This window comes from Ranitomeya imitator, unplaced genomic scaffold (assembly GCF_032444005.1).
Source record: "Ranitomeya imitator isolate aRanImi1 unplaced genomic scaffold, aRanImi1.pri SCAFFOLD_1671, whole genome shotgun sequence".
In the NCBI taxonomy this organism is placed as follows: domain Eukaryota; kingdom Metazoa; phylum Chordata; class Amphibia; order Anura; family Dendrobatidae; genus Ranitomeya; species Ranitomeya imitator.
In genome coordinates, this window is record NW_027194512.1 from 47 (window position 1) to 16,438 (window position 16,392).

At 41.2% G+C, this 16,392-nt stretch overlaps 1 protein-coding gene across 1 annotated transcript; it reads right to left on the reverse strand.

The window, feature by feature from the left end:
• Positions 1-922: 922 nt before the first annotated feature.
• On the reverse strand, positions 923-15,226 carry LOC138655158 (cytochrome P450 2C8-like). Its single transcript, XM_069743564.1, has 4 exons — positions 15,073-15,226; positions 14,343-14,503; positions 14,025-14,201; positions 923-1,227 (listed from the first exon to the last, which is right to left on the reverse strand). The coding sequence occupies exons 1-4, from the start codon at positions 15,146-15,148 to the stop codon at positions 1,063-1,065; spliced, it is 579 nt and encodes a 192-aa protein (XP_069599665.1). The 5' UTR covers positions 15,149-15,226; the 3' UTR covers positions 923-1,062.
• Positions 15,227-16,392: the final 1,166 nt, after the last annotated feature.

Sequence of the window (16,392 nt, forward strand, 5' to 3'; positions counted from 1 at the left end):
TTAATACAGGCCACGCAATACATAACAGTGGCCATGCAGTATATAACACAGCCACGTACTATATAACAGCCCACACAGTATATAGCAGCCACACAGTATATAACACAGGCGACGTAGTATATAACACAGGCCACGCAGTATATAACACTAGCCACGTAATATATGGCACAGCCCATGCAGTATATAGCAGCCACGTAGTGTATAACACTGCCCACGCAGTATTTAACTGTGGCCACGTAATATATTGCACAGCCCACAGAGTATATCACACAGCCCACATAGTATATAACACTGCCTATGTAGTATATAGCAGCCACGTGGTATCTAACATAGCCCACATACTATACAGCAGTGTGGGCACCATTTCCCTGTTAAAAAAATAATTAAAATAAAAAATAGTTATATACTCACCCCATGGGATCCACCGAAGCTCCGGCGATACGCGCGCGGCTGTTGCCATCTTCCGTTCCCAGGATGCATTGCGAAATTACCCAGATGACTTAGCAGTCTCGCAAGACTGCTAAGTCTACTGGGTAATTTCGCAATGCATCGCCAGGAATGGAAGATGGCGACAGGCGCGAGCGGCTCGGCAGACTACGGAGAGTGAGAATAGCAGGTTTTTTGTTTATTTATTATTTTTAACATTACATTTTTTACTATTGATGCCGCATAGACAGCATCAATAGTAAAAAGTTGGGGACACACAGGGTTAATAGCAGCGGTTACGGAGTGCGTTACCTGCGGCATAACGCGGTCCCTTACCGCCGGCATTAACCCTGTGTGAGCGGTGACTGGAGGGGAGTATGCGGGCGCAGGGCAGTAACTGAGTAAGGAGCGGCCATTTTCTTCCAGACTGTGCCCGTCGCTGATTGGTCATGGCTGTTTTGCCGCGACCAATCAGCGACTTGGAGTTCCATGACAGACAGAGGCCGTGACCAATGAATATCTGTGACAGAAAGGAGGACAGACAGAAAGACAGAAAGACGGAAGTGACCCTTAGACAATTATATAGTAGATTAACCTGGACACAGCATTTATGACTAGTAAGTCCTAAACCCTCTGTTAATATGCTAAGACGCACTTACTTTCCACGTCTGGATATTTGAGCAGGTAGAGTAAACCATACTGCAACGTTCTGCTTAACGTTTCTATGCCAGCAAAAAAGAGGTCGATGACCGTGCCAAATAAATTGTCAAAATGAAATTCGGTTTTCGCATTGGTCTTCTCCTGCAAAGTCACAGAATATTTGTAATTTTCTGGTATAGACAATGTGGTTGGATAATTTTATAATTGGCTTTGTAGATACTATGGAAACTATACTGTGCTCAGAATTTTTAAGCAGCTTGATTCCTCACGCAAAATGAGCCCATAAGAGATTCAACTGACTCTGCATGGTCAGTACAATAACTCTATTCACTTCTAGGATTGTTACCGCCAATAGGTGGCACTAGAGTTCATGTCCTATTCCTCTCTGAAGGGTCCATTTGCATAATTAATTTCCCAAAGGAGCATGCATGGCTTATAAATCTCCCTACATTGACATGCTAGGCATGTCACTCTCCACAAGGAAAAATATTACCTCTTAAACCCTAGTTTTAAACACCTTATACAGCCAAATGTGATCTCATACTTTGCACTGACGAGGGGCAATACCCCGAAGCACAGGTCTGTAAATTGAGATTCTGGTTGGGCTTTTATACCAAGTCACGTGGCAAGGCTCGTTAAAGAGTCTATATTGATTTTATGATTGTCACTTCCAATATCTGGCACTTGACTTCAAGTCCTCTTCCACTCTAAAGAGGCTATTTGCATTTCAAGTCAAACATTGTTACCAGTCTCCTGAAATTGCTAAGATCACAGAACCCTCAAAGGTCTTAATGCCCCGTCACACTTAGCGACGCTAAAGCGATCCCGACAACGATACGACCTGTCAGGGATCGTTGCTGTGTCGTTATGTGGTCGCTGGTGAGATGTCAAACAGTGAGATCTCCCCAACGACGCAGCAGCGATGCGGCGACCTGTAGCGACCTGTACAACGATGTCACATGGCAGCTATTTCATGACGATTCAGACCTCAATGAGGGACGTCCTGTCAACGAGGTCGTTGGTAAGGTGTCAAACACAGCGATGTGTGCTACCCAGCGGGACCTCAACGATCAAAAAAAGGTCCAGGCCATTCCGACACGGCCAGCGATCTCACAGCAGGGGCCTGGTCGCTGCTACGTGTCACCCATAGCGAGATCGCTACTGAGGTCGCTGTTGCGTCACAAAACTTGTGACTCAGCAGCGATCTCGCTAGCGATCTCGCTTTGTGTGACGGGGGCTTTATTGCAAATAGTAAACAGGGATGAATAGAGGTATAAGTAGCTATAAGGTAGACGTATAACCCTTAAAACAAACGTTTAACAAATAATCTAAAAAACATCTAAAGAAACCCTCAGTATACAATTGAAATAGACAATAACATAGTCTCAAATATAGATAAATGGATTTCTGGTTTGATAAACCAAATTCTTAAACAGTCAAAAGACTCCGATAGAAGGCCACTCCCTGTGTCTCTTCCTAAAATACTCCAAAGTATGTGGGGAAAAATTTCACAATCGCAGAAAGGACAAGTGGACTAGATTAGTTCCATGAGTGAGGTTCCAGGTACTACCACACAAGGCCTAGGACGACCTATGTATCCGCTACAACATCCCTACTTACAAGCGGAGGTTGCAAACCTAAGCAACTAGGCTACAAGTGTGGAAGTAATGCAGGACATCACAAGATATATCTGCCTGAGGCAGAGGAATAGAAGCAATGTGTATTATCATGCATCTTGACGATAAGTCATTCGCCTTGATATATCATGTGGTGTCCTTCATTCCTTCCCCACCTGTAGCCTAGTTTATTATTGTCTAGTCTAGGTTCCCTACAGATTAATTAGCATACGGCCTATAGGACAAATGAGGGTGAGCTGCTGTGGAGCGGGGGTGCCAAATATCATTTTTAGGGTGCTAACCTGCACTGGTAGGTAGGAATGCTGTAGTATTATTAAAGAGGAGCAAGTTGGACCTTTTTGGCTTGAAGATGGAATCATAATCTACTACCAAACCTACTACCAGTTTATTGAAGACACTTTTTTCAAGCTGTGGTACAGGGAAAAGTCTGCGACTTTCAAGGAAACCATCATTTTTATGCAGGACAAAGCGTCATCACAGCATCAAAGTCTCCATTGATCGGCTGCCAGTAAAGACCTGGAAGCATCACTAGCGATTTTTTTATTTTATTTTAACACTGGAGTGCCGCTACTAATGTAAGTTCCCTGATCCTGGTATTATACTCACCAGCCGCCGCCTTCAGTTGTTTCCAGAGCCCCTCCTATCCCGTGCTGTCACCTTGTGACCACAATTTATGATTGACCGTAAATCAAAAAGTAATGGTCACAACAAGCTATCAATGAACAACGAGATAACAGCACTCAATGTCTGGATGCATGTCCAAATGCTCCAAGGAACCCACATGGAAATCATTAACCAGAATAAAAGTTGACAGCGTCCAATCGAAGGTGTTCAAACAAAGAATAGAGTTCTATTTCACCGTCATGCACATACAACATTTCGACCTATTGAAGGTCTATATCAAGTGCTTGATAAAGACCTGAAATAGGTCAATACTTTGTATTTGCATGATGGCGAAATAAAACTCTATTGTTTGATAGAACACTCTGGATTGGACGCTGTCTAATTTTATCCAAGCTCTCTACGTGAGTGTATAAGAGCCAGAACGATGTTCTCATAGACTTATATTGAAAAGTCACCTCTGGCTCGCTCAAGCAGAAACTCAAACAATAAACCAGGTCACAAACTGCTGGAGACTGACCAGAGTGGCACCGATAACAGCAGAAGATGGTGAATGGTAAGTATAAGAGTAAATGCAGAGGCCTAAAATTAATAGCACCACTCCAATGCTGAAATAAAAAAAAAAACAGAGTGGTGCTTTAACCCCTTCACCCCAAAGCCTGTTTTCACCTAAGTGACAGGGCCAATTTTTACAATTCTGACCACTGTCACTTTATGAGGTCATAACTCTGAAACGCTTCAACGGATCCTGGTGATTCTGACACTGTTTTCTCGTGACATATTGTACTTCATGATAGTGGTAAAACTTCTTCGATATGACTTGCATTTATTTGTGAAAAAAACAAAAATTTGTCGGAAATTATGAAAATTTAGCAATTTTCAAACTCTTAGTTTTTATGCCCTTAAATTAGAGAGTTATATCACATAATATAGTTAATAAACAACATTTCCCACATGTCTGCTTTACATCAGCACAATTTTGGAAACATAACTTTTTTTTGTTAGGACGTTATAAGGGTTAAAAGTTGACCAGCGATTTCTCATTTTTGCAACAAAATTTGCAAAACCATTTTTTTACGGACCACCTCACACTTGAAGTGACTTTGAGGGGTCTATATGACAGAAAATGCCCAAAAGTGACACCATTCTAAAAACTGCACCCCTCAAGGTACTCAAAACCACATTCAAAAAGTTTATTAACCCTTCAGGTGCTTCACAGGAATTTTTTGAATGTTTAAAAAAATTGAACATTTAACTTTTTTTTCACAAAATTTTTACTTCAGGTCCAATTTATTTCATTTTACCAAGGGTAACAGGAGAAATTGGACCACAAAATTCGTTGTACAATTTGTCCTGAGTACGCCGATACCCCATATGTGGGGGTAAACCACTGTTTGGGCACATGGCAGAGCTCGGAAGGGAAGGAGCGCCATTTGACTTTTCAATGCAAGATTTGCTGGAATTGAGATCGGAGCCCATGTCACGATTGGAGAGCCCCTGATGTGCCTAAACAGTGGAAACCCCCACAAGTGACACCATTTTGGAAAGTAGACCCCCTAAGGAACTAATCTAGATGTGTGGTGAGCACTTTGAACCTCCAAGTGCTTCATAGAAGTTTATAATGTAGAGCCGTAAAAAAAATTTTTTTATTAATTTTCACAAAAAATGATCTTTTTGCCCCAAATGTTTTATTTTCCCAAGGGTAAAAGGATAAACTGGACCCCAAAAGTTGTTGTGCAATTTGTCCTGAGTACGTTGATACTTCATATATGGGGATAAACCACTGTTTGAGCGCATGGCAGAGCTCGGAAGGGAAGGAGTGCCATTTGACTTTTCAATGCAAAATTGGCTGGAATTGAGATCGGACGCCATGTCGCATTTGGAGAGCCCCTGACGTGCCTTAACAGTGGAAACCCCCCACAAGTGACCCCATTTTGGAAAGAAGACCCCCTAAGGAACTTATCTAGATGTGTGGTGAGCACTTTTAACCCCCAATTGTTTCACTAAAGTTTAGAATGTAGCATTGTGAAAATTAAAAAATCATTATTTCTTTCCACAAAATGATGTTTTAGCCCACAATTTTTTTTTCCCAATGGTAACAGGAGAAATTGGACCACAAATGTTATTGTCCAATTTGTCCTGAGTACGCTGATACCCCACATGTGGGGGGGAACCACCGTTTGAGTGCATGGCAGAGCTCGGAAGGGAAGGAGCACCGTTTGAAATGCAGACTTAGATGGAATGGACTGCAGGTGTCATGTTGCATTTGCAGAGCCCCTGATGTACCTAAACAGTAGAAACCCACCACAAGTGACCCCATATTGGAAACTAGACCCCCCAAGGAACTTATCTAGATGTGTTGTGAGAGCTTTGAACCAACAAGTGTTTCACTACAGTTTATAACGCAGAGCCGTGAAAATAAAAAATATTTTTTTTTCCACGAAAATAATATTTTATCCCCTATGTTTTTGTTTTCCCAAGGGTAACAGAACAAATTGGACCCCAAAAGTTGTTGTCCAACTTGTCCTGAGAACACTGATACCCCATATGTTGGGGGGAACCACTGTTTGGGTGCACGGCAGAGCTCGGAAGGGAAGGAGCGTCATTTGAAATGCAGACTTAGATGGATTGGTCTGCAGGCGTCATGTTGCATTTGCAGAGCCCCTGATGTACCTAAACAGTAGAAACCCCCCACAAGTGACCCCATATTGGAAACTAGACCCCCCAAGGAACTTATCTAGATGTGTTGTGAGAGCTTTGAACCAACAAGTGTTTCACTACAGTTTATAACGCAGAGCCGTGAAAATAAAAAATATTTTTTTTCCACGAAAATGATATTTTATCCCCTATGTTTTTATTTTCCCAAGGGTAACAGGACAAATTGGACCCCAAAAGTTGTTGTCCAACTTGTCCTGAGAACGCTGATACCCCATATGTTGGGGGAACCACTGTTTGGGTGCACGGCAGAGCTCGAAAGGGAAGGAGCGCCATTTGAAATGCAGACTTAGATGGATTGGTCTGCAGGCGTCATGTTGCATTTGCAGAGCCCCTGATGTACCTAAACAGTAGAAACCCACCACAAGTGACCCCATATTGGAAACTAGACCCCCCAAGGAACTTATCTAGATGTGTTGTGAGAGCTTTGAACCAACAAGTGTTTCACTACAGTTTATAACGCAGAGCCGTGAAAATAAAAAATATTTTTTTTTCCACGAAAATGATATTTTATCCCCTATGTTTTTATTTTCCCAAGGGTAACAGGACAAATTGGACCCCAAAAGTTTTTGTCCAACTTGTCCTGAGAACGCTGATACCCCATATGTTGGGGGGAACCACTGTTTGGGTGCACGGCAGAGCTCGGAAGGGAAGGAGCGCCATTTGAAATGCAGACTTAGATGGATTGGTCTGCAGGCGTCATGTTGCATTTGCAGAGCCCCTGATGTACCTAAACAGTAGAAACCCCCCACAAGTGACCCCATATTGGAAACTAGACCCCCAAAGGAACTTATCTAGATGTGTTGTGAGAGCTTTGAACCAACAAGTGTTTCACTACAGTTTATAACGCAGAGCTGTGAAAATAAAAAATATTTTTTTTTCCACGAAAATGATATTTTATCCCCTATGTTTTTATTTTCCCAAGGGTAACAGGACAAATTGGACCCCAAAAGTTGTTGTCCAACTTGTCCTGAGAACGCTGATACCCCATATCTTGGGGGGAACCACTGTTTGGGCACACAGGAGAACTCGGAAGGGAAGGAGCCCTGTTTTACTTTTTCAAAGCAGAATTGGCTGGAATTGAGATCGGACGCCATGTCGCGTTTGGAGAGCCCCTGATGTGCCTAAACAGTGGAAACCCCCAATTATAACTGAAACCCTAACCCCAACCCTAACCCTAGCCCTAACCCTAACCCTAGCCCTAGCCCTAACCCTAGCCCTAACCCTAGCCCTAACCCTAGCCCTAACCCTAGCCCTAGCCCTAACCCTAGCCCTAACCCTAGCACTAATGGGAAAATGGAAATAAATACATTTTTTTACATTTTATTATTTTTCCCTAACTAAGCGGGTGATGAAGGGGGGTTTGATTTACTTTTATAGCGTTTTTTTGGCGGATTTTTATGATTGGCAGCTGTCACACACTAAAAGACGCTTTTTATTGCAAAAAATAGTTTTTGCATCACCACATTTTGAGAGCTATAATTTATCCATATTTTGGCCCACAGAGTCATATGAGGTCTTGTTTTTTGCGGGACGAGTTGACGTTTTTATTGGTAACATTTTCGGGCAGATGACATTTTTTGATCGCTTTTTATTCCGATTTTTGGGAGGCGGAATGAACAAAAACCAGCAATTCCTGAATTTCTTTTAGGGGGGGCGTTTATACCGTTCCACGTGTGGTAAAATGGATAAAGCAGTTTTATTCTTCGGGTCAGTACGATTACAGCGATACCTCATTTATGTAATTTTTTTTATGTTTTGGCGCTTTTACACAATAAAAACTATTTTATATAAAAAAAAATTGTTTTTGCATCGCATTATTCTGAGAGCTATAACTTTTTTATTTTTCTGCTGATGATGCTGTATAGCGGCTTTTTTTTTGCGGGACAAGATGACGTTTTCAGCGGTACCATGGTTATTTATATCCGTCGTTTTTATCGCGTGTTATTCCACTTTTTGTTCGCCTGTATGATAAAAAGCGTTGTTTTTTGCCTTGTTTTTTTTTTTTCTTTTGCGGTGTTCACTGAAGGGGTTAACTAGTGGGACAATTTTATAGAGCGGGTCGTTACGGACGCGGCGATACCAAATATGTGTACATTTATTGGTTTTTTTTTTTTTTTTACATAAATAAATGGATTTATTGGGAAATGTTTTTTTTGGGGGGGGGGATTTTTTTTTATTTTTTTACACATTCTATTTTTTTTTTTTTTAACTTTCTAACATTGTCCCAGGGTGGGACATCTCTGTATTAGATCAGATCGTTGATCTGACACTGTGCATAGCACACTGTCAGATCAACGATCTGACATGCAGTTTAGCTGGCTTTCCAGCGTCTGCTCTCAGCAGGCGCCGGCTAGCCAGGTCACTTCATGACCCGGAAGGAGTCCGGCGGCCATCTTGGATCCCGGGACTCCTTCCGGGTCACCGGAGCAACGCGATCTCATTGCGTTGCTCCGGTGGGAGAGCGCAGGGAGCCCCCGTCCCTGCGCGATCCCCCTCTATGCCGCTGTCACTACTGACAGCGGCATCAGAGGGGTTAAATGCCCGCGATCGGCGATAGCGCTGATCGTGGGCATTGCTGCGGGGTGTCAGCTGTCATATACAGCTGACCCCCGCACCCGATCACCGCGGCGCTCAGCGCGAGACCGCGGTGATCGGTGCGCCGTACTAGTACTGCTGCTGGCACTAATGCAGTGCCGGCAGCGCAGTACTAGTACGGCGCATGTCGCGAAGGGGTTAAAGATTAAATAGTTGTTAATAGTCTTTAAAGACACGGCCCCTTCCTCACCTGATCTAAACCCTATTGAGAACTTGTGGCTCCTTCTTAAATGGGAGATTTATGGTGAAGCAAAACATTCACAGTGCTTGAGAGATTATTATGGTTGGTGTAGCCCAAAAAACTAACAAATCAACAGATTAAGAAATTGACAAACTCCATGGATGGAAAGTTTATGACTGTTAGGCTGGTTCACATTTCCGTTTAAAAACGCAGCGTTTTAAACGCAAACACATTTGGTGAAAAAACACATGTAAACACGTTTAAACGCTGCGTTTTTTGACGCATGCGTTTTTGCATGTTTTAATACAAATGCGGCGTTTTGACGCGTTTACATGCGTTTTTTCATGCGTTTGCATTTTTTAAATGCATGATGAGAAGAAAATCAACAAGAAAACTCACTATTAACAAAAATAGCTAGGGTTAGGGTTAGGGTTTGGATCCCTAGTAACCCTAGGGATCCTAACCCTACCCCTAACCCTAACCCTACCCCTAACCCTAACCCTAACCCTAGGGATCCTAACCCTAACCCTAACCCTACCCCTAACCCTAACCCTATCACTAGGGATCCTAACCATAACCCTAACCCTAACCCTTAGGGTTAGTGTTATGGTTAGGATCCCTAGGGTTAGGGTTAGGATCCCTTTAACATAGTAACATAGTAACATAGTTAGTAAGGCCGAAAAAAGACATTTGTCCATCCAGTTCAGCCTATATTCCATCATAATAAATACCCAGATCTACGTCCTTCTACAGAACCTAATAATTGTATGATACAATATTGTTCTGCTCCAGGAAGACATCCAGGCCTCTCTTGAACCCCTCGACTGAGTTCGCCATCACCACCTCCTCAGGCAAGCAATTCCAGATTCTCACTGCCCTAACAGTAAAGAATCCTCTTCTATGTTGGTGGAAAAACCTTCTCTCCTCCAGACGCAAAGAATGCCCCCTTGTGCCCGTCACCTTCCTTGGTATAAACAGATCCTCAGCGAGATATTTGTATTGTCCCCTTATATACTTATACATGGTTATTAGATCGCCCCTCAGTCGTCTTTTTTCTAGACTAAATAATCCTAATTTCGCTAATCTATCTGGGTATTGTAGTTCTCCCATCCCCTTTATTAATTTTGTTGCCCTCCTTTGTACTCTCTCTAGTTCCATTATATCCTTCCTGAGCACCGGTGCCCAAAACTGGACACAGTACTCCATGTGCGGTCTAACTAGGGATTTGTACAGAGGCAGTATAATGCTCTCATCATGTGTATCCAGACCTCTTTTAATGCACCCCATGATCCTGTTTGCCTTGGCAGCTGCTGCCTGGCACTGGCTGCTCCAGGTAAGTTTATTATTAACTAGGATCCCCAAGTCCTTCTCCCTGTCAGATTTACCCAGTGGTTTCCCGTTCAGTGTGTAATGGTGATATTGATTCCCTCTTCCCATGTGTATAACCTTACATTTATCATTGTTAAACCTCATCTGCCACCTTTCAGCCCAAGTTTCCAACTTATCCAGATCCATCTGTAGCAGAATACTATCTTCTCTTGTATTAACTGCTTTACATAGTTTTGTATCATCTGCAAATATCGATATTTTACTGTGTAAACCTTCTACCAGATCATTAATGAATATGTTGAAGAGAACAGGTCCCAATACTGACCCCTGCGGTACCCCACTGGTCACAGCGACCCAGTTAGAGACTATACCATTTATAACCACCCTCTGCTTTCTATCACTAAGCCAGTTACTAACCCATTTACACACATTTTCCCCCAGACCAAGCATTCTCATTTTGTGTACCAACCTCTTGTGCGGCACGGTATCAAACGCTTTGGAAAAATCGAGATATACCACGTCCAATGACTCACCGTGGTCCAGTCTATAGCTTACCTCTTCATAAAAACTGATTAGATTGGTTTGACAGGAGCGATTTCTCATAAACCCATGCTGATATGGAGTTAAACAGTTATTCTCATTGAGATAATCCAGAATAACATCCCTCAGAAACCCTTCAAATATTTTACCAACAATAGAGGTTAGACTTACTGGCCTATAATTTCCAGGTTCACTTTTAGAGCCCTTTTTGAATATTGGCACCACATTTGCTATGCGCCAGTCCTGCGGAACAGACCCTGTCGCTATAGAGTCACTAAAAATAAGAAATAATGGTTTATCTATTACATTACTTAGTTCTCTTAGTACTCGTGGGTGTATGCCATCCGGACCCGGAGATTTATCTATTTTAATCTTATTTAGCCGGTTTCGCACCTCTTCTTGGGTTAGATTGGTGACCCTTAACATAGGGTTTTCATTGTTTCTTGGGATTTCACCTAGCATTTCATTTTCCACCGTGAATACCGTGGAGAAGAAGGTGTTTAATATGTTAGCTTTTTCCTCGTCATCTACAACCATTCTTTCCTCACTATTTTTTAAGGGGCCTACATTTTCAGTTTTTATTCTTTTACTATTGATATAGTTGAAGAACAGTTTGGGATTAGTTTTACTCTCCTTAGCAATGTGCTTCTCTGTTTCCTTTTTGGCAGCTTTAATTAGTTTTTTAGATAAAGTATTTTTCTCCCTATAGTTTTTTAGAGCTTCAATGGTGCCATCCTGCTTTAGTAGTGCAAATGCTTTCTTTTTACTGTTAATTGCCTGTCTTACTTCTTTGTTTAGCCACATTGGGTTTTTCCTATTTCTAGTCCTTTTATTCCCACAAGGTATAAACCGCTTACACTGCCTATTTAGGATGTTCTTAAACATTTCCCATTTATTATCTGTATTCTCATTTCTGAGGATATTGTCCCAGTCTACCAGATTAAGGGCATCTCTAAGCTGGTCAAACTTTGCCTTCCTAAAGTTCAATGTTTTTGTGACTCCCTGACAAGTCCCCCTAGTGAAAGACAGGTGAAACTGTACAATATTGTGGTCGCTATTTCCCAAATGCCCAACCACCTGCAGATTTGTTATTCTGTCAGGTCTATTAGATAGTATTAGGTCTAAAAGTGCTGCTCCTCTGGTTGGATTCTGCACCAATTGTGAAAGATAATTTTTCTTGGTTATTAGCAGAAACCTGTTGCCTTTATGGGTTTCACAGGTTTCTGTTTCCCAGTTAATATCCGGGTAGTTAAAGTCCCCCATAACCAGGACCTCATTATGGGTTGCAGCTTCATCTATCTGCTTTAGAAGTAGACTTTCCATGCTTTCTGTTATATTTGGGGGTTTGTAACAGACCCCAATGAGAATTTTGTTACCATTTTTCCCTCCATGAATTTCAACCCATATGGACTCGACATCCTCATTCCCTTCGCTAATATCCTCCCTTAAAGTGGACTTTAGACAAGACTTTACATAGAGACAAACCCCTCCTCCTCTCCGATTTTTACGATCCTTTCTAAACAGACTGTAACCCTGTAAGTTAACTGCCCAGTCATAGCTTTCATCTAACCATGTCTCGGTTATTCCCACTATGTCAAAGTTACCTGTAGATATTTCTGCTTCTAGTTCTTCCATCTTGTTTGTCAGGCTTCTGGCGTTTGCGAGCATGCAGTTTAGAGGATTTTGTTTTGTTCCAATCTCCTCACTGTGGATTGTTTTAGAAATGTTCTTACCTCCCTTCTGAGTATGTTTTCCTGGGTCGTCTTTGTTCGAGTCTAATGTTTTTCTTCCCGCCCCCTCTTCTTCTAGTTTAACGCCCTCCTGATGAGTGTAGCGAGTCTTCTGGCGAATGTGTGTTTCCCAGGTTTGTTGAGGTGTAGTCCGTCTCTGGCGAGGAGTCCATCATACCAGTAATTCACACCGTGGTCCAGGAATCCAAATCCTTGTTGTCTGCACCATCGTCTTAGCCAGTTGTTTGCATCAAGGATCCTGTTCCATCTCCTGGTGCCATGCCCGTCTACTGGAAGGATAGAAGAAAAAACTACCTGTGCATCCAGTTCCTTTACTTTCTTCCCCAACTCTTCAAAGTTCTTGCAGATTGTCGGTAGGTCCTTCCTTGCCGTGTCATTGGTGCCAACATGTATCAGAAGAAATGGGTGGACGTCCTTGGAGCTGAAGAGCTTTGGTATCCTATCGGTCACATCCTTGATCATCGCACCTGGAAGGCAGCATACTTCTCTTGCAGTTATGTCCGGTCTGCAGATGGCTGCTTCGGTGCCTCTCAGTAGTGAGTCTCCCACCACCACCACTCTTCGTTGCTTCTTGGCTGTACTTTTTGCTGTCACTTGTTGCTGTGTGCCCTTTTCTTTTTTGCTTGCTGGTATTGCTTCATTCTTAGGTGTGCCATCTTCATCCTCTACAAAGATTTGATATCGGTTCTTCAGTTGTGTGGTTGGTGATTTCTCCATGGTCTTCTTGCTTCTTTTGGTCACATGCTTCCACTCATCTGCTTTTGGAGGTTCTCTGACACTTTTTGCACCTTCTGTGACCAGGGTTAGGGTTAGGGTTAGGATCCCTAGGGTTAGGGTTAGAGGTAGGGTTAGGGTTAGGGGTAGGGTTAGGGGTAGGGTTAGGGGTAGGGTTAGGGGTAGGATCCCTTTATCAATTTTATGGTGTGGGGTGGCTTATTAGTGTGTTTTCTTGTTTTTTTAATAAAAACGCATGCGTTTTTAACGCAACCAAACGCATGTGCTTAAAAACGCATGCGTTTACATAGAGAGCACTACATTTTTTTGCCGCCAAAAAACGCAGCTAAAAATTACTACATGTTGCATTTCTACAACACAGCGCATGCATACAAAAGACGCATGTGGCGGCAAAACGAGACAAAACGCATGCAAAAAAAGCATTCATTTTTAATGTTAAGTATAGGAAAAAAACGCATGCTTTTTTTTGAGCAAAACGCAGCGTCAAAACACGCAAATGTGAAACCAGCCTTATTGAAAAGAATATTGGTCACTGATGTTTTCTTTTGCAAATGTCAGAAATGTGTTACTGTACATTGAGTTGTTTAGTTATTATTCTTCCTTTAACAGATAAAAATAATTCAGATGGGAACATTTGCGTTTTTCATTTAGTTCCATAATAATTCTGCACACACAGATATTCTCTAAATATTGGATTGAACGATAGTTTAAATATTTTTCATTAAACTGCAATGCTATCAAAATTCAAATTGCCTAATAATTATGCACTTAGGGTAGACTACCGGTATTTCATTTTTTATGAAAATCTTTATATAAAGTTTTATACGTCACCTCCTCCATCTTTATTAGAAAGCAGTCAATTAAATCCCGTGGACAATTTGGGTCAAGAGTCGCTTTGTGATCTTCCAGGGACTCTGCAACAAAATGTTTTAGCTTCTCCAAATTTGTAAATATCTTTTGGTGGGGTCCGGGAAGAAGACTAATAAACTTAGGGAAGACATTAAGAAGCTGAAAAGTAGTAAACAAGAGGGTCATTAAGCACCATATAATAGATACAGCAGTTGATATTTGATTATTTAGCAATCCCTTCTACAGGAAATTAGTTCAACAAAGAGTTTATCAAGAGTTAAGAAAAATGTTGAAACTTACCATTCCCCAATTAGAAGACATAACTACGAACATTTCTTTTAGTAGGTTGAGAATGGTCATGAATTTGACATCTTCATAGTCAAAATGTTCTCCAAACACAATAAAGCAGATAATATTGGAGACAAACAAGGTCAGGAAATCTGTTGGGTCAAACTGGGAGCCTGCAAGAAGATGTTCATATCTGTTGAATCAATGACCTAACACAGATGTGTCATTCTTTATCTTTGCTGTTGGCTAGACATCTCGAGAGATGTGAGACCTGAAATGACCACCAGCACTCATGAGATGTCTATGTATAGCTACCCAGTTCTTGTGATATGTATTCTAGCTTTGATATTTGGTTACCAGTTTGTTTTCCGTGAAATTGGTGTCTCTAATTGGAGATCATTTAGATTTCTTCTCATATCTTACTCTTACACACAGGCTGTACCTGGTACTGCAATTCAATCTCAATGTTCTCCTGAATAGTTGGGGTTCCGCAGTTAGGACACCCACAGATAGCACAGTGATGGATAGGCCATCAATGTATATTCTTGGGAAAAGCTCTGTAATGTTCCAGATAAATGATGAAGAAACGTACAGTATATTATAAACCAAAATGTGATATAACGTATTAGATTTTATATGGAGTATTTTTATAAAATGATATCAGATCACTCCAGAATCCAAAATTGATAAATGTAAGTCATGCTTCAGCCTCTCTTCTCCTCCTCCACTTTTGTTTACTCACTTCCCTTCTTCTCAATTTCTTCCGTTATGTAATGAACTTCCTCTTGTATTCGTTCTTCAATGCTTCTCTTACCCATTCCAAAATTTCTCAGGGTAGAAAGAGAAAACCGGCGTAGCTGTGTACATCTCTCCCCATTGCTTAATAACACTCCTGAGATTAGGAAACAATAAACAAAGATATATACTGTACTTTAACAACAAGTAGCAATGCATTAACGCTTTCACGACCTCTGAAGTACTTATTTGTCATGTCTTGAAAGGGGTTCCCGTCCAATGATGTACAGGTACGTCAATAAGATCAATATCGATCGCAGCATTTGAAGGGGCTCTTCAAATGTGACATGGCATCTGCAATCTATTCCAGTCAATTTTGCATTCTAGAATTCAACTGGCGCGCCTTCCCTTCTCAGCCCTTCCGTGTGCCCAAATAGTCATTGTCTACCACATATGGGGTATCGATGTAATTAGAAGGAACTGCACAACAAATTGACTGTCCATTTTCTCATGTTACCCATGTAAAAATGAAAAAAAAAATTGTGGGAAAAATGTATTTTTTCATTTTCACAGCTCAAGTTATAAAATTATGTGAAGCATCTGTGGGTTCAATGTGATCACTACACCTCTAGATAAGGTACTTGAAGGGTGTAGTTTGCGAAATTGTGGGGTTCCACTGTTTGGGAACATCAGGGGCTCCGCAAATGTGACATGGCCTCAGCTATTTTAGCAAATTTTGTGTTCCAAAAGTCAAATGCTACTACTTCCCCTTCCAAGCCCTGTTGTGCGCCCAAACTGTAGTTTTCCACCACATATGGGGTATTGATGTACTCAGAAAAAACTGAAAAACAAATAGTATTGTCCATTTTCTCCTGTTACCCATCTGACAATGCAAAACTAAGGTCTACAGTAACATTTTTGTGGGAAAAAGTTTAATTTTAATTTTATAGCTCTACATTGCTTTAATTCCTGTGACGCCCCTAAAGGCTTAATAAACTTTTTGAATGTGGTTCTGAGTACTTTCAAAGATTTTAAGAATTTTAAAAATTGGTGTCCCCTTTGGTATTTTTTGTCACATAGGTCCCTTAAAGTCTCTTAAAGATAGATATGGTCCCTAAAAAAATGATTTTGTAAATTTAGTTGGAAAAATTAGAAAATTGATTATACATATTTAATCCTTCCAATTTCCTAACAAAAAATGAGGCTGATGTAAAGTAGACATGTGGTAAATGAGATTTATTAACTATTTTGTGTGGTATATCTATCTGATTTAAGGACATAAAAATGAAAAAAGTTTGAAAATTGCAAAATTTTGACATTTTGGCAA